Here is a 21126-nt window from a genome sequence, read left to right as displayed (position 1 = left end):
GTCATGATCTCAGGGTTCATGAGTTCAAGCCCTGCATGCATCGGGCTCTGTGCTGACAGCTCAGAGCCTGGAGCCTGCTTCAGAGTCTGTGTCTCCCTCTCCGACTGACCCTCCCTCGCTCATATTCTGTCTCTCTCAAAAATAAATGTTAAAATAACATTAAAAAACTGCATTTGATACCACTGCTTTGGGCTTCAGGGTGTATTGGTTTAAAAATGAAGCTTTACATTGGGGCACCTGGGGGGCTCGGTCGGCTGAGTGTCCCCACTCTTGATTTCAGATCAGGTCATGATCTCACAGGTGGTGAGATCAAGCCCCACACTGGGTTCTGCACTGACAGCACGGAGTCTGCTTGGGATTCCCTCTCTGCCTCTCCCCCAAGTTAGCGCGCTCTCTCTCTCTCTCTCTCTCTCTCTCAAAATAAACATTAAAAAAAGAGCCAGTTTTACATTTAAAATTAAGACGTGAAAGGGGCACCTGGGTGGTTTGGTGGATTAAGCATCTGACTTTATTTAGCTTAGGTCATAATCTCGTGGTTTGTGGGTTTGTGCCCTCTTTTGACCCCTTTTGAGGTCAGAGATTTTTTTTTCAAGTTACCAAAAATAAAATTTCATGGTTTATGGTTACTTTAAAAAAATTTTTTTTAACATTTATTCATTTTGGAGAGACAGAGACAGAGCATGAGCGGGAGAGGAGCACAAAGAGAGGGAGACACAGAATCTGAAGCAGGTTCCAGGCTCTGAGACGTGAGCACAGAGCCTGACACGGGGCTCGAACTCATGACCCAAGAGATCATGACCTGAGGTGAAGCTGGACGCTCAACCCACTGAGCCACCCAGGTGCCCCTACTGTTACCTTTAAAAGGGACTTTTATCTCTCATTCTCACTCGAGCCTCTCTGCCCCCATGGGTGGCAAGCAGGCTACGTAAGGGGGTTACGGCCACCTCAGACAGTGAAACTCGGCGCAGATGTACCGGGACATGAGGTGCCCTTCTCGTTGACGTTAGAGGCAGGCGGGGAGGCAGGCTCTGGACCCCAGTCCGTTTTCTCTTCTCTGGGCTCTTCCTCACGCTGTAGGCAGACTGTTAATAGCTTGCCAGGGGCACCTGGGTGGCTCAGTCGGTTGAGCGTCCGGCTTCGGCTCAGGTCATGATCTCACAGTTTGCGGGTTCAAGCCCCACGTCGGGCTCTGTGCTGACAGCTCGGAGCCTGGAGCTACTTCAGATTCTGTGTCTCCCTCTCTCTCTGACACCCCCCCCCCCCGCTCACAGTCTCTCTCTGTCTCTCAAAAATAAATAACACACTTTTTAAAATTTTTAAAATAGCTTGAGGGCAATGATGAAAAATGAAAAGAAAATTGAAAGTCATGGACTGAAATTCCTGGAAGGAGCTGGCTGCACGAAGCAGAAATCAATAGAAAGGGTATCAGTTCTACGGTGTAAAAGCCGATTTGCTGTTCCCTTTCCCCAGAGGAACGTCTTCAGTTCAGGCTCAGAGTTCTCCCCTCCCCTTGGGCACAACTCCTGGAACAGATTAATATTAATCGAATCACCCAAAATCTGTGGGGCTCCTTCATCCAAAATCTGTGTGCCAGGAGCTGTACTAAGTCTAGAAATTCAGGTAAATAAGATAAATAAGACCTAATCTGTGTTGTGAAGGGTTCTCGGTCTGGTTGGAAAGGTGGTGGGTCATGTCAGTGGGTGATGCCGCTGTCCTGGGGTGGCCAGCAGGGGGCGCTGCTAGATCTGCTTAGAGGAGGCCACACAGGCATGAAAGGAATGAAAGGATGAGGCCCCCAGGGAAGTCTGGCTCCTCCCAGGGCCCCCGCCTGTTGGGGGACAGACCCACGCTGGTCCCTGGAAGGCATGGTAGCGTTTCCAAAGCCACCCCTGGGAGAGGGCACCTCCAGGGCTCTCCTCGTGTGTGGGACCTACCGAGGGGCAGGAACGAGGGATGTGGACAAAGATGGGAGAGCCCCAGAAACCCCAGCAGAGAAAGAGCTTCGAGAAGCCGCTGTAGTCAGAGGTGCCACCTGATAAGAGAAAGGCCCAGTCAAATGAGGGCTCCCTAAAGGCCACTGGATTTGTGCGTTCCGTCCTCGGTGACCCGGACAAGAGCTCATTCCTGATTCGGGAGAGCAGGGTTTCTGAGCCTTGTCACTGCTGTTGCTCAGCCCAGCTGGACGTGTGCTGGAGGGACAGGCGTGTGGAGGGTAGGATGCCCAGCTGGATGCCAGTACGGGCCTCCCCGGCCATGCCAACCGTGGGTGTCTACAGAGGTTGCCGGAGGTACCCTGGGAGCAAAACCATCCAGGTGGAGATCGAGGGCGATAGGCTGGAGATGGAGACTCACTGGGGAGGCGCAGGTGCCAGGAGGGTAGTTAGTGTTGTTTCTGGTGGAAGACCCATGTGCTGCCCTAGGGAAAGGGCCAGAAGAGAGGGAAAGGATAAAGATGAGAGACAGTTGTGGGGCAGCATTCATTTATTGATTTCCCAAGTGTCGAGTGTGTCCTGTTAACCAGACTCGGTGTCGGCCCGCACAGGCCGTGGTCAGCTGAGGAAGGGCTCCTTGTCCAAAAATTACTGAAAATCCCAGGGTCACCGGAGTGGCTCAGCCGGTTACGACTCCTGGTTTCAGCTCAGGTCATGACCTCATGGTTTGTGAGATCGAGGGCCACATCGGGCTCTGCGCTGACAATGCGGAGCCTGCTTCTGATTCTGGGTCTCCCTCTCTCTCTCTGACCCTCCCCTGCTCGTGCTGTCTCTCTCTGTCTCTCAAAAATAAATAAAAAGCATTTAAAATTTTTTAAAAATAAGATAAAGCATCTTGACCCTACATTCTCTAGTGTTTCCTTATTGTGAGGCCGATCCCACCTGCCATGGGCTTCAGGTCCATTTGTTTTCAGTCTTTTCCCGCAAAAAGAAAAGCCTTCATTTATTTGGTTGTTTCTTCTGGTCACCAGCAAAGAGTCGTTCAAACTGATAACACACAGAATCCACTCTTAAATAGAAGGCTTAGATGGGAGGCTCGCGTGTGGGAATGGATGGCGTGTGCCATTTAAATAGGAACTCGTGACTTTTCAGTTTGCAGCTAATGCAGATCGATACACTGTGGCCCATGGTGAAGAAGAAATCATTCCAGGCGTACAGATAATTCTGCAGCCCAGAGCCGTCTTATAAATCAGGGCCACGTGTATAACAGCAGAGCTATTTAAAGGGATCCCTTGAGTGCCTATTTTAAACTTCTACTTTTGGCTAATTCATTTTATATACAAGTTTTCCCTCCCAAGAATGTTTCTCTTATCATCTAGCATATAAATGGGCGTGTCTGAACACCTAGTCAGGAACAACGTTGTAAATGTAATGTGAGTTTAAGTCGAGTATAGTTAAATTCAGCATCAAATCAGGGGTAAGAGATACCGCACATTCAGAAAGCACCTTTGTCTTTTTCTTTTATTTGTTTTAAGAGACAGCAAATGTGTGAGTGGAGCAGGGGCAGAGAGAGAGGGAGAAAGAATCCCAAGCAGGCTCTGCGCAGTCAGGGTGGAGCCTGATGCGGGGCTCAATCTCATGAAACATGAGTGGAAACCAAGAATCAGATAGATGCTTAACTGCGCCACTCAGATGCCCCCCCCCCCGACCTCTGTCTTTATTCTTGGAGTCATCAGCTCCTTGGGATTCCTCATAAAACTGACCGCTTCCTTCATAAGTAATTGTGCTCTGCTGTCTGGCTTTCTAATAACCATTATTTCTGCACAAGGTAGATCTCGAAAGGAGCCCAGCAGATCACTGCTTTACTTGGACCACGTCAGGCTGCCCTGGGTCCTTTCGTAAGATACTGGTCATGAGAATTCTGAAGCAAGAGCTTTACGGTCCCTTTGGTTTATGAATTTGCCTCTGTCCAAAGCCAGATCTGTCAAGGAGAGAGAACACTTCATGCTGATATAAGCCATCTTCGTTGTTGGTCAACTTAACTTGTGTTGCAGTTGGGAACTTGTCATTCGTTCTGATACCAAACATGCACTCCTGCATACAGCGCACGCCGTCCTGCTCCGTCACAGTAAAGAGCCCTCCCTCCTCCGTTAGAGCAGTAAGGCCTTCTCTGTCCCTGGACCCCAACCCCTCCTGCCTCCTCGGGGCTCCTGCACCAGCAGCTGAACCTAAGACAGACGGACAGACAGACAGATCTTCCCCCCATACACCTGCTTCTCCCCACCCTGTCTGTCCGTCTATGCTCGTCTCCATGGAGTGTTGACTTGGCTTCCTGAGAGTGAGCGCCTCAGCCGCCACAGCCTGGCTGGGGGCCCATCCTCCCCCACCGGGTGTCCAGAAGCCTCCTAGCGCCTCTCATACCCCCCACCCCCACCCCAGGCCATTCTCCACATGACAACCAAGGAGATCTGTTGTCAGTCTGAAATGTTCACTCACCCTGTCCCTCGCCAGCTTTATCTCAAAAGGTAAGCTCTTTGTGGCTCCATGTTGCTTTTTGAAAAAAGATCAGAACCCGGGGCACCTGGGTGGCTCAGTCAGTTGAGCGTCCGACTTTGGCTCAGGTCATAATTTCACAGTTTGTGGGTTCGAGCTCCGCATCAGGCTCTATGCTGACAGCTCAGAGCCTGGAACCTGCTTCGGATTCTGTGTCTCCCTCTCTCTCTGCCCCTCCCCTGTTCATGCTCTCTTTCTCTCTTTATCAATAATAAAAATGGCTCACTTTATCTTTAAAAAAAAAAAAAAAAAAGGATCAGAACCCTGAACACAGCTTCCCTGGGCCACATGGCCTCACCCCTGCCTGTTTCCCACATTCCTTCTTCCCCTTGCTCTCCACTCTGGCAAGTGGCTTCCTCCGTTCTTCAGATCAGGACATCATGTCACTTCCCCTGGGATCTGCCCCCCACCCTCTCCCGACCTCATCTGGTCAGTGTCCCGGTGCCTCTTAGTAGGAGCTCTTACCACATTACATCTCATGCTTCTTTCCGTGACTATGTGATTAATGACAGCTCCCCCTACAGGCAAGGCCTTGATCTGTCTTTACTCATCCAGCGCCTTAGAACCCGACACAGAGCTGGTCCTCAGTAAATAATGAGTAAATGGATTTACATTTGGATGTGGCTGAGTACATAGCATCTGCTTCTAAGAACCATTCCTGCACACAATAGGCATTAAATCAGCCTTAGCCTATTAAACTGCTATTTATTATTTGCAGGGAAAAGAACATAGGCCAAGTGGAGTCCAACCCCTTGTCCACAGGAAGTCCGTTCAGAGCCGAGCCAGAGCTAGAACCCAGATCCTCTGCCTCCTGAGCTGTTTAGTGCTTTATCCTCACAAAGCCACAGGATTGTTTTCCTCCCTAATCTCATTCTTTTTATAGTTTATTTACTTCGAGAGAGTGAGAGCATGTGCAGAGGAGGGGCGGCGAGCAAGGGAAAGAGAATCCCAAGCAGGCTCTATGCGCTGTCAGCCTGGAACTCAGCGCGGGGCTGGATCCCACAAACCGTGAGATCATGACTTGAGCCACAGTCAAGAGTTGAATGCTCGACGGACGGAGCCACCCAGGCGTCCACCCCCTCAATCTCATTTTCAAAGCCAAGACCACTAATTATAGCACATGTCCTTCGGGAGAGCTGAGCTGCACTTTATAGCTATGATTAGCCTCAATGTTCTCAGACCCTTTCAAGGAAATGAAACATAAGTACGCGGCCTCATTTGAGAGCCTGTGTCTCTGACGTTAAGGCCGCCTGGGTAACAGAATTGGCCCTGGTTGCGGTTCACTCATTGTTTTGTCCCCTCCAAACACGACCCAGAAGAAACACAAAACACGAAAAAGCCGCCACAGAACCAGGCAACGGATCTGGCAACAGAAATCGAGGGGCTTCTCAGCACAAGCCAGTGACGGAGTTCCTGCCGTTGCTTCCGGGCAGGACATTCTAACACAGTTGGCCCGATTTCTGGGATGCAGCCTCCACCTGGAATCTGGAGCTTGTTCAAAACCTGCTGACCCAGAAGCCCGAGCTTCATTCGGAGCTTGGGTTCTACCCAATGGCCCCGTAAAGGTGGCCTCACCCCCCCGCAGGTGAAGCAAGGATTCTGGGGGAGGAGAAATGGAAAGGTGAGGCAGGGCCTCTGAGAAGCTCATTCCGAGTGGGGTCTGCATTCCAGACCGATGACATAGTTCCCTCCGGAGTCTGAGAATGCTGTTCTAGGAAAGACCTGTAGACTGTGGAGGCCAGTGTTGGAGTCTCCAATATTGCAGATTTCCACATAGACAGCTGGTCCTTCTCAGTGGGAATAAATAGTGCATTCATGGGACATTTCGGACAGAAAATGACTAATGAACATGAAATTGTTCTTATAAACTTAACAGTGCCTTGGCCTATCATTTCTAGCAGTTTCCAGGGTGCTGTGGATTTTACAGACAGCTAGCTGGCCAGAGATCCATTCTCTAGCATTGGAGCTGATTCCCTGCCAATGGCGCATATGGTCATGACATTGGGGTTTCGCAGAATCCACTGCTTGCCCAGGGCAATGAAGAGAATTGCAAGTGACATCAAGCACTGAATTTGAGCTATTTGCACTTGCTAACTCCACGGACTGTAGATTTTCACATTGGGTCTCTCTTGAGATCCTGTGGTGTAAACCCCTTGCCAACTAGAGATCCTGGTTGCTGATATTTGGAGAGGAAGGACAGCCTCTCGTACCAGGAGAGCACCCCTTTCCACCCCATAGGTCCCAGTGCAGGAGTCCACGGAGCCTCAGCCTTATACAATTTTCTCATCTCACACACACCTCATCCCATGGGCGAAGCAGGAGGCTGCACGGTGCTGGGTGGTTAAATAACCTCCAAGAGCTTCAAAAAAAAAAAAAAATACAAACGTCTCTGTGAACAGGGAGCCCACTGTGTGTGCGACCCATTCCTGGAACTTTCTACGCCCATACCAGCTTATAGTTCTCCCCTGTGGCGCCCTTCCCACTTTCTGGTGCCTCCTGTCACCTTGTGGGGCCACCAGGGCCTGTCCCTGCCCTCCACTGTTGCATCATGGCAGGGTTCATGCCCTGGCTGGGATGTTCCCCTTGGTTAGGGCTCAATTACGTGCTGGCGACTGGAGAGCCCTCTCTGTTCTCGCTAGTTTGTCATCTAAGGCGGCTCTGGTGGTGAAGGGTGGGGACAAGAAGAAGAGCCTCTATTGTTCTTTGCAGACAAGACATGCTCTCTTGTGTCTCCCTGAAGCCATGACCCTCTTTATGGTCTAACTGGATCTGCACAAACATGGCAAGGAGCAAGCTCTAGCCTGGGGGGGTTGGGGAAGAACGGCAGAGGCCACGGTCTGAAGTTAGGAGGCCACATGAAGAAAGGGGACCTCTGTGAAGAGAAGAGCCCACGGGCCCTGGAGGCCCCAGAGGAGGAGGGCGGGGGAGGGGCCAACGACGGGAGGAAGGAGGAGGGTCAGCTTGGCGTGACGTGACGCACGGGGCCTTTCCTGGGGTTGAAATTGAGGAACTGAGGAGGAGGTCGTAGTAAGAGCCGGTCCTCCAGAGCACAGGATGGAACGGGACCTCCGGCCGCTCGCTCTGTCTCATGCGTCTACAAGGACTGGAGAGATTAATGACCCAAGGAGGTTATGATATGGTCCAAAAACTTTTCCTGGATTTTTTCCGTAGGCGGCTGAGCCAGAGGCCGACTGCGGAGGAACTGGAGCAGAGGAATATTCTGAAACGTAAGTGACTCAGCCCGTAGCGGTCGCTGTTTGTCTCGTGGTGCCTTTATTTGTGAATTTGTAGGCCGCAAGCTTTGTGCCTCGTGGCCGTGTGGGAATGACTGAGAACCGATGTGCCGGTAGATGCTGGATCCTTGTGTGTGAGAACAGCCAAGGCAGCCTCCCCACGGAGGAGGCAGATTCAAGGCCACTTGGCTCACCGCAAGCTCATGGGCTGCAGGGGCCGCCTCCCCTCTCGTGGGCTGGAAGGTCAGGGAGGCTGACTCACTAAATGATCCCAAGCAGGGGGAGGGTCACCTTCCAACCCAAATGGGCTTAGAACGCACACATTTCTGTGCCGACGGCTAAAAGGAGGCGAGGCAGACAGCCGCTGGAAGACGGAGGCTCAAAACCATGACCTCTGTTGCAGCTGGCTCCCCCCACCCCCAGCCCTTTGAACATGAAATGTCAAGTCTAGGAAAGCATTTCCAAGGGAGAGTGCTTGGGGTCATCTCTCAGGACTCCTGCAGCTGGCCCACGGCCCGCCTGCCGAATGCTGTCATTCAAGAGAAACTCACCGTCACGCTGGCTGTGGCCAGAGAACGTGAATGAGCCCTTTGTTTGGTTCAGGGCACAGGGATGCTTGAATGGAGAGAGGGAACCCACTTGGCGCCCCACCAGTGTAAGAGGAAAAGAAACCAGCATCTCAGGGACGCCAGCATTCCTGCATTTGGTGGCAGATATTCAATAATTTAAAAAAAAAAAACCCTCTTCCCACCTCTGCCCTACCTTTATTACTACTGTCACCAACAGCTTTCTAAGTTGGTCAACAAATACTATTTTTAGTTTCATTCATGACCCTCTCCCCCCACGCACACATCCGCTTCTAATTGTCAGAAAGGAGAAACCTGCGTGAGTGCAGTGTCCTAGGAATATCATGCCATGGTCACAGGAAGCCTGTTTGAGCAGCTGGACATCTCCACTTAGGCCACACTAAAATGTTCTTGGTCTTTTCTACCCTCCCCCAGCCCTTCCACTGTGGTCTTGGGGCTCAGTCAGTTTTGAAGGGTTTGCTGTGGGTGAGCTGTTGAATTAATTGCCCCTGGGGAGGGCGTGGGGCAGGTGTCTCTGCCAGCTGTGGATATCCTGTCCCCACCCCCTCCAGGCCGTGCCACCTCCCCGGCTCTCAGCAGGCACTCTTTTCAGGCTTGTCCTTCCTCCTTGCTGCCTGTGCCTCACATACCCCCTAGGTCTCTAGGAATTTGCGTATATGTAGTTTTCTACCCAAAAGGGCCCTTCGTGGTTTTGAAGCTTAATATGCCATAAAATGAATGAGAACTTTCAGGGATGATTTCCATGGTTGGGGAGGCGTTTGGCCCCATGTGAACTCTCCCTTTCTGCCCCAATCTGACACTTGATCCATTATAACCTTTCCATTGTTGGTGACCAAGAAAAGCAGGTGTCCTTTAATTCCTAAAGTGGGAAGACGGGTCATCCTGTGTCCTTCCCTTCTGTTGCTTCACCGCCGCCCCTCCCCCTCCCCACCCAACCCGGATCTGTGTTTCCTGGAGGAAATCAACCTCGGGGCAGATTACGTGCTGTTCAGTGGCCTCCAGCCTGCCCCCAAATGAGGAAGCCACGACCCTGGGGGGGGGCGGGGGGTCATTCAGGACTCAGAAAACAATGCTTCTCTCAGCAAGGGAAGGGGGCTTGGAAAGGGGGGGTCCCCCAGCTCCCCTCTGGCTTCTGGAAAGCACCAGCCCCTGCTTGCTTGCCCCCATCCCTGGGACACCACGGGCAGGTCCTCATGTTGGGTTTTTGTTGCCCTCTAGAAAGCTCCTCAGAGCTTAGAGACCATTACCTCCGTCTAGGAAGCCTCAGGGGCGGAGGTGCAGGCACTGAGGCAGAAAACATCCTTTGCTTGGTTCCCTTCTGTCCCAGCCCCTCCCCCACCCTGCCCTCCATGAGCACTGCCTGGCCAAATTCAAACAGGTCGATCATTTAGGTTTTCAAAACTTTTTGGAAATGAACTTCTTTTTCCTGTTAACTCTTTATTTTTTCCCCTTGATTCTGGAACTTGATTTTCCTAAACATGTTTTTCTTTCTTTTCAAGTCTCTTCTGATTGTTAATCAAGAGACATTTTAGTGGTGTAAGAAAACACCCTCAGACAAATTCTTCTCAACCTTCTTTTCTGGGCTTTAAGTCATCTGAGGAACCAGATCGCTGAGGGTGCTGATGAGACACGGGTCGAGGCTCCGGGGCTGCCTTCCAGCCCCACTCTGGCCGCCCCTCTGGTTCACCCCCGCCCCCACCACCCCTGCCTTATCTGGCAGCCAATGAGACACCGTGCACATTTGAGCACATAATGAGCACCTTCTGATGGTGACAGCGGGTGATGACATCATGGTCTTTTCTAGCCTCTCTCCCCAGTGGCCTAATGGGGTTGTCTTGGTCCCCTCACCCTGAGAATTCATGGCCCTCAGTTTGTAAATGGCTTTCAACTAAAGGTATAGACTCCATAGGGGGTAGCTTGTGGCCCTGCCCACAGGGGGGGTCCTAGGAGAGGAAGGCTCCTTGCTCAGTTGCAGAATGCCAACCTTCGGGACGTGCGGGGGGCTTGTAGGATAAGGAAGGGGCCCAGATTGGAGTCTGAGGCCAGCACCCAGTAATGTGGAGGAGGGGCTGGCCCCAAGCAAAGCATGACAGGGGCAAGAGGCAGCTTATTCTAGCAAAAAAAGAAAAAAAAAAGCTGGAATCTTTGTCTAACTGGCTGAGTAGCATGGGACTGGCCACTTAACTCCCCTGGGCTTTCACACCCTCATTTCCAAACTAAGAGTGGTGGACTTGGTGGTCTCCTGGGCCCCTTGTGGTCCTCCTTTGCTGTGAACCTGTACATTTTCACCAGGTGCCCTTGAGCCGCCTCCTGGGTACTCGCCCTCCAGACCAGACCTCCCCTTTCGTCCTCCGGCCACCTGCAAATGCAGCTTGTCCGGGGTCTCCCTTCTTCTTGCTTTCTGCCTTCCAATTCGTCTCAGATAGATTAGTTCATACTAAGATGTTAATGGCTGACTGGTTTATGGGTTTTTATCCAAGAGAAACTTGCGTATTTTTAAATTTTTTAAAAATGTTTATTTTTGAGAGAGAGCAAGTGCACGCAGGGAAGGAGCAGAGAGGGAGACACAGAATCCGAAGCAGGCTTCCGGCTCTGAGCTGTCAGCACAGAACCTGATGCGGGGCTCGAACCCACGAACCGCGAGATCATGACCTGAGCCAAAGTCAGACACTGAACCGACTGAGCCACCCAGGCGCCCCTAGAAACTTGCCTTTTTAAAGGGAACTCTGGGAGGGAGATGGGATATCTTTAAATGCACAGGGAAGGGCCGTCAGGTGGGGGGCCAGGGCCCTGTGGGACACGCTGCAGTGCAGACTGATGGTGGCCGTGGCCCCACAGGATGTGCACATCTCTGTGCCCCATACCAGATCCTGAAATCCCCCCCACTCCAGGCAGTCACAGTAGGCAAGTTGTGTCCCCTGGGGGTGTCGCTCAAGGGCCTGAGCTCTGCTCCGAACGGCCATTGTCCCTCCCAGCCGAAAGCATGATGTGCCTCCGGTGGTCGGTAGTTAGTTGATGCTGCCAGGGCCGGCAAGGGGGCCGGGGGACCCCGCGTCCATGCACAGGGGCTTCCCTTTTTTTCATGACCTGGCCAGTCGTGAGCCAACTGAATTCCAAGTGTGCGCTGAGTTCAGTCACTGAAACGTAACGTAGCCACAGCGATTTGATGCCAAGACCAAGTTGAATGCGGTGCTTTCACTGGTGCTGTTCTGAATTCAGTGGGTGAGAGTCAGAGACCTTTGGACACGGTTTGGTTTCTGTGACCTTCAAGCTAGACAACATTAAGCTTATCCCCATGCCTCCGTTCCAAGGCCCGGAAGGAAAATGAGGCACCCAAGGTCGCTTGCTTTGCTTAAAATAAGCCCACACTCTGCTCCTTTCCCCAGACCCTCTTGCCTACGGCTCCTTAAACACCTGATGAGTAAGTCACCCACATATTAAGCCAAGAACGTTTAGGCTCCGAAGTCTTCTCTCCTAAGACACTCCTTAAAAGTCTAAATGCAGGCGATTGTGTCCCACACTCTGGCCTCAAACCTGCTCTGTGGACTCCTTGGAAGATTCAAAGAATTCATGGAAGCAGGGCTTGCGAAAGGTGAGCGTTTTGAAATTCCTCCTGGTCCGGCCAGTGCTGCGTCCGGCGTCATTCCTGCAGAGCGTGGCCAGCACCCCGCGGGCTGGTCTTCCGCCCTGTCCCCACAGAGCACCAGACACGAGGCCACCTCACAATGAGCCCCCATCAGTCTCTGTGAAGCCCAAGGCAGAGCTGAGCGGGCCCAAGTCCTGTGCAAAGAAGGGAGCCTCGCCTCCCCCCAGATGCCCTCATCCCTGCCGACTGCACCCTCGCTCTGTTAGGACCTGCCTCCCTGCCTTGTAGCCACACTTCTCAGCCCGACATTTCTGCCCAGAGACTTGAAAACCCATGAGGCACAGAGAAAGCGAAGTCAGGTTGGCCAGCTCACCGTCAGTTTGAGACAAGGCAGTCTGGAAAGCGTCCCATGGGCAGGAAGGTGGCCTGGGGTTAGGGGGACAGGAGCTTGCTCTCCCCTCGTTCAGATCGTAAAGGACTCGGCCTGGAGCCTGCAGAGGCTCAGAGCATACACTGATGTGTGACACCATTTCCCCGAATCAAAAGCATGTTCGATGTTTCTTGCAGCCCGGAATGAACAGGAGGAACAAGAGGAGAAAAGAGAAATCAAGAGGAGGTTAACTCGAAAGGTGAGTGCGTTCTCCGGGCGGGAGCCGGGACAGGAGAGCGTGGGCTGCCCTGCACTCTGTGCCGTCGGGTTGTCCTCGGTGGCTGCCTGGCCCGATGGACATTCCGTCAGTGTTCCCCCACCCCCCGTCCCCCGCACCTCGGATGTGAGACCGACTGCTCTCTACACTCTATAGGACCCCTCCCGGGGATAGTGGTCAGCTCAGTTTCATGACCTCCCGTGCTTCGGGCTGGTGACATTCTGCTGTTTGATTTTGTGACACCCACACCTCCCTTTCCTAGGCTGTCAGGTGCATTATGTTTTCCATTACAATGAATACTGTTTTTCAGAAATTCACTATAACCCCACCGAGCACTGGAAAAGTCGTGATCAAAACCAGTAGTTCGGATATAATGCAGTTATTTGTTGTGACCCCGAGAGGGCAAGTTTTCCTTGCCTCCTCTGATACTATTCCTTACCTGTTAACAGAGAACTACTTGGTTTTATTCTGCCAGATCCAGTGTGAATTACTGAATTAGGAAAATGCCCGAAGTGCTGATAGATTTACTGCAGGTGTTTGAAAAGCACTTAAAGTCATAAAGCTGGAATTCTTCTGTATTTTAACCCCCCAAGTAGATGGCGTGGCAGTATGAGATAGACCCACTGGATGGAATTCTATAGGGGTGGCCTGTCTAGTAACAGGTTCTCATTTGAGGCTGTTCTTGGGTGGAGTTGACAATTGATAACACACAGGAAACAGTACTAGATTGTTTTTAATCAGCCTCCTGCCTTCTTGAGAGAAAGATACTCAAATCTTAGAGACATTTAAGAGACCCATTAAAAATAATTTTTAAAGGTCTATTTATGGGCTTTTCTCTCTGGAAATATTACGTAAAGGAAGAAACTCAGGGGTCCTAAAACCTTCCTTCTCGCAGGAAAGCTGCCTTATAATTTTGGCATCTGCGTCCCCTGGGGCTGGCTTGGGGAATGAAAAATAATGAGTTCAAGGGGAGGGAGAACGGTTTGGAAGGGAGAGACTGGAAGGCGCTTTCACGTCTGGTTTTGCCGGCAGAGACGTGAGCCTGCCCCAAGGTAAAGGGAAGCCCCTCTTGCCTCCAGACCCTGGGCAGATTCTTCTTCTCTGGGGCCCTGACTGCAGCAAGACCAGATGCCAGTGGTGATGGGTGTTGTTGAGTTACCTGCAGCCCGAGGATTTCCTCAGTACGGTTCTTTGTCATTTTAACGTGAGAAAAAGAAAGCCAGGAGCCGACACCGATAGCAATAGACTGGTCATTTTCTTCAGCCAAATTGAGACTAACCTAAAAATTATATGCTCTTAATAAATGCCAGCCTCCCCCTTTGGAAAAAATGCGGGCATGCTAAACGGATAGATGGATGGGAGGGAAGGGAGAATGCACCTGAGTCAAGTTGTATTAATAGTGGATTGGGAGCCTCAAGTAACTTACTTTTCAGTATTTTGTTGCAAGTGATATTTCTGCCATAGATTGAAACATAATGCTTCCAACCCCTGCTCCGGGCCCCTTCTTCTAGCCCCCATCCCGAGAAAACTAACTTCGGCCACAGGGATTATTTCCTCACCATCTGAAGAGGGGAGGGACCCCAGGTTCATGTACCCCAAAGGCATATCTGAACACCAAGCAGCCAGGGGCAGGAGCCCATGCTCACAGTGGGGAGTCCCAAGGGGGCGTTGGTTAGGCGGCCCGCACATCACCTGAGATCTACCTCAGGTGGGGGAAACTGGTCCCCTCCTCCCTCCCTCCCAGCTCTTGGGAGCAGCGCCTTATTGGTGCGGAGAGATCGTGTCTTAAGGTCTCCGGTGGGATTCGGGCATGAAAAATAGTCCCTGACCTTTAGATCTAACATTTAGTTTTCTGTTCACTCCGGACTCAGCCACCAAGTCTATTCGTAAAATATCCAGAGCATGATTTCCAGAAATATAAACTAAATATAAACTGGTTAGCCTTTCTCTTGTCACGGTGCACTTACAGATTAGCACAGTCCACACCGCATGGTAAATATTGCTAGTCTTCAGAAACACTGGGGTGTTGAGTAGGGATCCTTTTACAGCTGGGGGAAATACAGAAACCATGAACATTTGCATGTATTTTATTTAGTTAGTTATTTATTTTTGGTTTATTTAGTTTTGAGACAGAGAGAGACAGAGTACGAGAGGGGGAGGATGAGAGAGAGGGAGACACAGAATCGGAAGCAGGCTCCAGGCTCTGAGCTGCCAGCACAGAACCCGATGCGGGGCTCGAACCTACAGGCCATGAGATCATGACCTGAGCCGACTGAGCCACCCAGGCGCCCCTGTTGGCATGTATTTTAATGGTTGTGCACAGGCTCCCTGAGCTCCCCGTGTAGAGCACACGTTCCGGAGTCGGGACGGACCGCCTCTGCGAGGCCCGGGAGAGCCGTGGCTTCCTGTGACAGGCTGGGGCCGGCGCCGGAAGGGCCTGTCCCAGGAAAGCCAGGGCCGCCTCAGCGCAGATGGAGCCACCTTGACAGGGAGCTGCATGTAGTCGGGACAAGTGGGCCACAGCCCCCGAGGCCGCTGACCCCCAGACCGTCCGTCCCACTGTTGGCCGGAGGGAGCCACAGGCCACTTTGGTCCTGTCCGGAGCCTCGCAGCACCCCAGCTCCATTCTGTTGCACCCCAGCCGGGCAGCCATCTAACTCCGTTCCCCGGCCGGCCCGCCGGCAGCAGGTTGGAGCGTCCTAGCACCGCCGAAGGTGTGCGGCAGCCATAGGAGAGAGTCGGAACAGCCAGGGTGGTCTGGAGTCACACGCGTGGGTGTCTTCTAGGCTTGGTGGTAGGACTGTATGTGACTGCATTTTCTGTTCATGGAAGTAAATACGGTGGAGGGCTTGGAGGAAAACCTGCTTTGAATAACGGCGGTTAAACGTGAGTTGACAGCATCCTGAGGAGACCGTGACAGCGTCGCTCCAGGAGAAATAAACCCAGGGACAGGAAGTGGTGACACAAACGTCGGCAGTGTGCTGCCCGAGTACAGAGGGAGGGTGCTCGTGACTGGGACCGCAGGGGCAGTGCAGTAAAGGCGCAATCTCGTGTAGTGGTTGCACCCGTCTCCGCAGACCTGTCCTGACAGCCCCGGCCGTGCCTTCCTGGCCGGACCCCATGTTTGCGGGCGGACCTGTCATGTGACCGTCCGGAGGAGCAGGGTCCCCTCTGGCCTCGGAAATCCTTCCTGTGGACCCCTGATTTTGCATACCGTTTGGACCTACACCGTTTCTGGCATCTAAGACACACGCCTTTAAAACGACTTTCAGACCCATCCTGTGGCATGCGCTCCGTTTGACACATGGATGTGGGCTTGCAAATCCGAAACGAGACCAAAGCCTGGTGTGCGGTTCCCGTCCCGCATTGGGAGGTGCGGTCCGGGTGTGGGAGAGTCCGCACGCGCGGCCAGGCCAGGCTCCTTGCAAGGAGACGCTGCAGCCTACTTGTCTATCCGGAGAAGCCTGAAGGTAGTTCAGGGGTTAATAAAGCTCTCTCTGAGTTCTGGAAAAGTCTCAGGCCCAGGAGACAGATCCCTATGTCCCCACCCGGGGCCCTGCCCCTCACCTGCTGTGTGGCGGGTTGGTTCCCTCTCGGGACCTTGTTTTCTGACCGACCCAGCGATCTGACCGCCCCTGGCTGACTGGGCCCGTCTCTCTCCCTCCCTGCAGCTCAGCCAAAGACCCACAGTGGAAGAACTTAGAGAGAGGAAGATCCTCATCCGTTTCAGTGATTACGTGGAGGTGGCCGATGCTCAGGACTATGACCGCAGGGCCGACAAGCCGTGGACCCGCCTCACCGCTGCCGACAAAGTAAGCACAGGGGTGAGGGGTGGGGTGGGGGCCCCATGCCGAGACCAAAGCCTGGCTTGCAGTGGCTGGGATGGAGTGCTAAGTACCCACTGAGGGTGCTCCTTCCCCAGTGGCTCAGATAACCCGCAGGCAGGTCACTGATTCTCTTCTGCTGGGGAGAAGGCACACGACAGTCATGTGACCTCGTCCTGCATGACGGCAGGAGAGCCCCCGCGGGTGGCTGTGCCCACAGAAACAACACCTGTAGGGGCCCAGAAGGGTCCGCGGGGGTGAGGCTCCGGGCTCCTCACAGACCTTCATGGCGAGGCCGCTGTCTTCAGCACCCAGGAAGATTCACAAAACCAGAGGGAGACCAGCTCACTGTCTGCAGTTATTCCAACCTAACGATAGAAACGGGCCACAAACTGGGAGACAGCAAGATGTGCCTCACTCGGCCAGACCCTCACCCGTTTGGTAAATGAAGAATCTGAGGTTGAGTTTTGTAAGAAACGCAGTGAAGCGAAAGGGACTCCTTACCCATCCGCTGGGCCGTGGATCGGAAGGAACCGAGGCTGGTGCAGTTCTCTGGGACAGAAATAATAAGCCAGCTCCTTCCCGTCTGCCTCTTCTGCATACTCACGGAGCTCTCTCCATTTCAGGCTGCCATTCGAAAGGAGCTCAATGAATTTAAAAGCACTGAAATGGAAGTTCATGAATTGAGTAGACATTTAACAAGGTTAGTATATTGAGGGGTTCTTTCCCCCTTTTTCTTCCATCAAATGGTCATACCTGCTTCCCGACTGACTCGCCCATCTGCTGCTGGCTTACGGGTGTGTGGTGGGGGAGGGGATGAGAGAAGGTCCTCATGAAGTTCGCCGTGGTTACGGAATCTCCCTAGGCGCCGTGGCCTTCTGAAAGCCTAGGTTTTCACTTCAAGATCCGTTAGGTGCCAGGCCACCAAAAACCCCAGCGTGGGTTTTTATGGAAACTTAAGCTAGGGAGAAAACCTGTTGACATATATATTGGATCAGCCCAAGCCAAGCCTGGGCACAACACCAAGTCCACGTGGCGCCTGCAGCGTGCGTTTGCCCCTGGGAGTCCATGTCCCCATGCCTGCATGTGGGGACACTTAAGCACAGAGAGATTTGAGGGGCTGATGTAAGGTCGCACAGCTAGTGACGGGGCCATTGCCTTACACGTTAGGAGTCCTGTGGCGAATGTTTACAAAAACAGGACCTGCCAACTGTGTGGTGCTTGGCCTCGGAGACAGGTTGGGTGCTACACCTTGCTGCTGAGTCCAGGCTGATGAAGCTACTCCCAAACCAAGGGTGAATTCCGTGGGGTTCAAGTACTTGAGGAGTTCTGTTAGGGTCGTGCCTTTGGGCAGAGGTTTAAGTGGAGTTAACCTGGCGCACGTCGGCCACGGGGACTCAGGATGGGAGGCTCGGGATGTGGCATCTGGCATCGTAGCCCTTGGTCCTGACTTCATTGTTTGTTTTCTAGGTTTCACCGACCTTAACAGTCAAATTCCTCTTGAGTGCTATGCTGTCTTTAAAACATAAATTTATAAGAACCATAAGTGCTGGTATTTATTCACTTCCCCATTATGATGTAAATCTTCTGAACTGCCTTTTTTTAAAAAGAAGAAGAGAAATCAAAGGAAACCCGATCAGGATTCTCTTTGAGCAAACGCAATGGTCGGTCCCGCTCGACGGTCTGCCGCCACCCCCGAGGACCCGAAGGCACCAGTGGGCCGGACCGGAGACCTCCCGGCGCTCAGAGCGGCCCTGGTCCTCTCCTGCAGGCCTGGCGGGCACCGTGTTCATTTAGGCGCCAGCAAACCTCTTTCCCTGAAGTGTCGGTCACCTGGGTCCAAAGAAGGCGGTGGGTTCGGCCTGGAATTGACGGTGCGGATGGTCTGCTTGACTTTCTAGACGTGGCCAGACTCACTGGCTGCCAGCACGGCATCTGGCTTGGGGGCCTCTTGGGAGGAGGCTGCTGAGAAGGGAGCACTGTTCTCAGTCACCCCAGTCCTTTCTCTCCCTTCAGCCGTCATCCATACAGTGAACAGAGGGGAAGTTGCTTTTCTGGGGGAGTCTGTGGTTGACTGTCGGTCTCGAGAGTGTGTGGCTGCAGGTGTGGGAGGCCGGTGCGGAGCGCCCAGCCTGTCCCCTTGCGCTGAGCCGAGCGGTCTCCCTGGAGCCCCGGTGTGCCAGGGGGAAGTTGTCATCTGCTCAGTTCAAATCAGTCGACCGGTCAGTGTAAAAGCAGCCAGATGTCATGGGCGGGCTTCTGCACCCAGCCACTGCTGGGGGACGTCCGTGTGTTGGTGCATCCGCGTGTAAGGACCCTGTTGAGGACAGAGAGGCTGGGGTAAGAAACCGCTTGGCTGATATTCCTCACTTTCATTTTCTCCGCGCACCCCAGGCCACTGACTGTACGGGCTGGAAGTCCGAAGCTTCTGAGTGTAGGACCAATGCATGCAAGCCCAAGAGCAGTCCCGAGAGCCTGGCTCGCCAGTCTCTGACAGACTGGGGCTCCAGAACCACCTGATGGCCTTCTAGACTTTTGCGCTGAAGAGTCGCCGTGCGGGGGAGGAGGCCTCAGGGTTTGGCGTATGCCAGCACGGCGCAAACACCAGCGCCCTGCCCGTGCTCTTCCTTCCCGCTCCTGCCCATCTGGAGAGACTCCTTCCTCTCCCTCGTGGTGCTGGCAGGGCAGATCGGGGGTGTCTCTCTAGCTGTCCTGTTCACTTGGGACCGCAGAAAGGCAGTGCCTTTCTGACGGGGGGCGGGGGGGTGTGAGGGGAGGAGGGAGTGGGAGGACAGCCCCCAGACCCTAATGACGGTCTCCACGAGGCCCGCCGAGGCCGCTTCTGGTTTCCCGCCTGACAGACCCCCGCAGGGCCCCCCGTCGTGCTCTCCCAGGTACCGGGATTTCTCTCGCCTAATGGCTCGCTCTCCTCCACATGTGCCCAGGAGTCAGAAGGATCCCAGACTGGCCTTCCCAAAGCGTGTGGAAAGCAAGTTACTTTTGAGATGCACGCCCATCGACAAGGCCATGTAACGTTACCCAGGCGTTAACAGCCCCTCTGGGCGGCGCTAGCCCAGGAGCGGGGCCGGGTCTGGGGGGAGCGCAGGGCCATTCTTCGGGCCGTGCCCACTAGCCGCTGCAAAGCTGTCGTGCGCTTTTCCTGAACCACGGGGAGTGAGCGCGCCGCTGCCCGGCCCGAGGAGGGGCCGTCACTAGATCCTTTGATCTTCGAATGTGGAATCTGATGGCTAACTGCCGTTGGGACGGTATCGTTCAGGGAAAACGTGGTCGAGACTTCAGTGTGGCTGTAGAGACAGCCTTCCCGAAAGGCTTACTGACGTTTGAATGTGCAAATGGTATGACGAGAGATGTACGGCTCTTTCGTTTAACTTCTTGGCAGTGGGTATGTGCCCCAGGCCAAGGTGCCGGCCTTGATTTGAGTCTGAGCTTCCTGTAACTCACAGCAGGCTTCACGTGGCTCCCAGGGCCCTGACATGATGGGCAGGCCTGCCCCCCGGCCCAGGAGCGAGTCCTAAGGGAACTCATTCCACTGCCTGGGCTCCTCCCTCGAGGGCCAACGGCTTCCTTGCTGCCTCTGGGTTCGGGGCCTCTGACTCCCTGGGAGCGGGACGCCCAGGTCAGTGTCCCTGCAGCCATCCAGCAGCCCAGGTTCCCTGCCCAAAGTGCCCTCTGCTTGCAGTCTGCGTGGAGCCGGGGAGAGGCTGAACACAACTCAGCCCCCGTCCCCGCAGAGCACCCTCCGTGAGAAGTCAGCTGCAGGAATCGGGGGCCCACCCTCCCTGCTACTGACCTCTCAGCCGCCGACGAGCTGGGCTGTGACTTCAAGCCCAGCTCCAGGGCTCAGCAACCTCCACGGACCGCAGGGCGGGCCCTCTGCCGTCGCCTTCCTGCCGTGAAAGCCCGAGGTCTTTCTAGAAATCTATCCAAATTTCATTTTTGGCCATACTGTTAGGACAACTGGAAGATGTGTTACTTTCTAAGATGACAAATTGACAATTACAAAAAAAGAGAGAGCTGGGCTAGGTGGTTTAAAATGCATCCCTTTTCTGAAAAAGCTGCGATTCTCAAAGGTCTTGTACGCACAGATTTCCAGTTGGGCCTCCTGTCCTTTGGGTTAGTGTGAGGACGAGTGTGAAGTTTCTTGGGACCAGACATTGCCGCCACCTCCAGCGACACAAGGGACTCCTGTCGGCCTCTTTGCTCCTCCAAAATTGCTGAGCAATTCCTCTCCAAAGGCCCTCCAAGCCCTGTAAAACTTTTAAAACTTTAGCCTTTATGTCCAATTAGAGAAACCAAACAGCGTGATGGTAGATGTGATAAAAACAAAAAACCACAAACCTGAGTTTATTTTTCTCCCGCTTATGAACGTGTATTTCTATTTGCCGAATGAATATTGTGGTGTGTGCTTCGATGAATGGGATTTCAGGCTCTCCCCACGCACAGCCGGTGGGTGAAGGTCACCTCCGATGACTTTTTCTTCCCATCTGTCAACCCCCAAACCAGTTGCTTTTTCCAGTTGCTTCCCGGGTGTCTGTACATAGTTTGTCTTTGTAAAGGAGTGCGCTCCTGTGTTCTAATTTAACAGATGATGGCTGTGTGAGGAAGACGATGTAAATAGAATACAAATTAAACTGGATCTCTATGGCCTAGGTTTTGTACATACAGAAACTGCATGGTATTTAAATTATTGTTTGTCTCGGATGATGTATGCAGTTTCTTTAAAAACAAACCAAAAAAAAAAAAA

The 21126-nt window shown here is 53.1% G+C and overlaps 1 protein-coding gene across 2 annotated transcripts in view; it reads left to right on the top strand.

Moving 5' to 3' along the window:
* PHACTR1 (phosphatase and actin regulator 1) overlaps positions 1-21018 on the top strand; it is a 575867-nt gene extending 554849 nt beyond the window's left edge. For both annotated transcript variants that reach the window (XM_029945399.1, XM_029945400.1), the window contains 5 exons: positions 7656-7711; positions 12458-12519; positions 16209-16349; positions 16988-17064; positions 17832-21018. In XM_029945399.1, coding sequence (XP_029801259.1) covers positions 7656-7711; positions 12458-12519; positions 16209-16349; positions 16988-17064; positions 17832-17847 — 352 coding nt within the window. In that variant the 3' untranslated portion in view covers positions 17848-21018. The remainder of the gene's footprint in view (positions 1-7655; positions 7712-12457; positions 12520-16208; positions 16350-16987; positions 17065-17831) is intronic.
* The last annotated feature ends 108 nt before the right edge of the window (positions 21019-21126 follow it).

The sequence above is a fragment of the Suricata suricatta genome, chromosome 7, assembly GCF_006229205.1.
Source record: "Suricata suricatta isolate VVHF042 chromosome 7, meerkat_22Aug2017_6uvM2_HiC, whole genome shotgun sequence".
NCBI lineage: Eukaryota > Metazoa > Chordata > Mammalia > Carnivora > Herpestidae > Suricata > Suricata suricatta.
The sequence above is the reverse complement of the archived record's forward strand: the minus strand, read 5'-3'. Positions and strand labels throughout refer to the sequence as shown.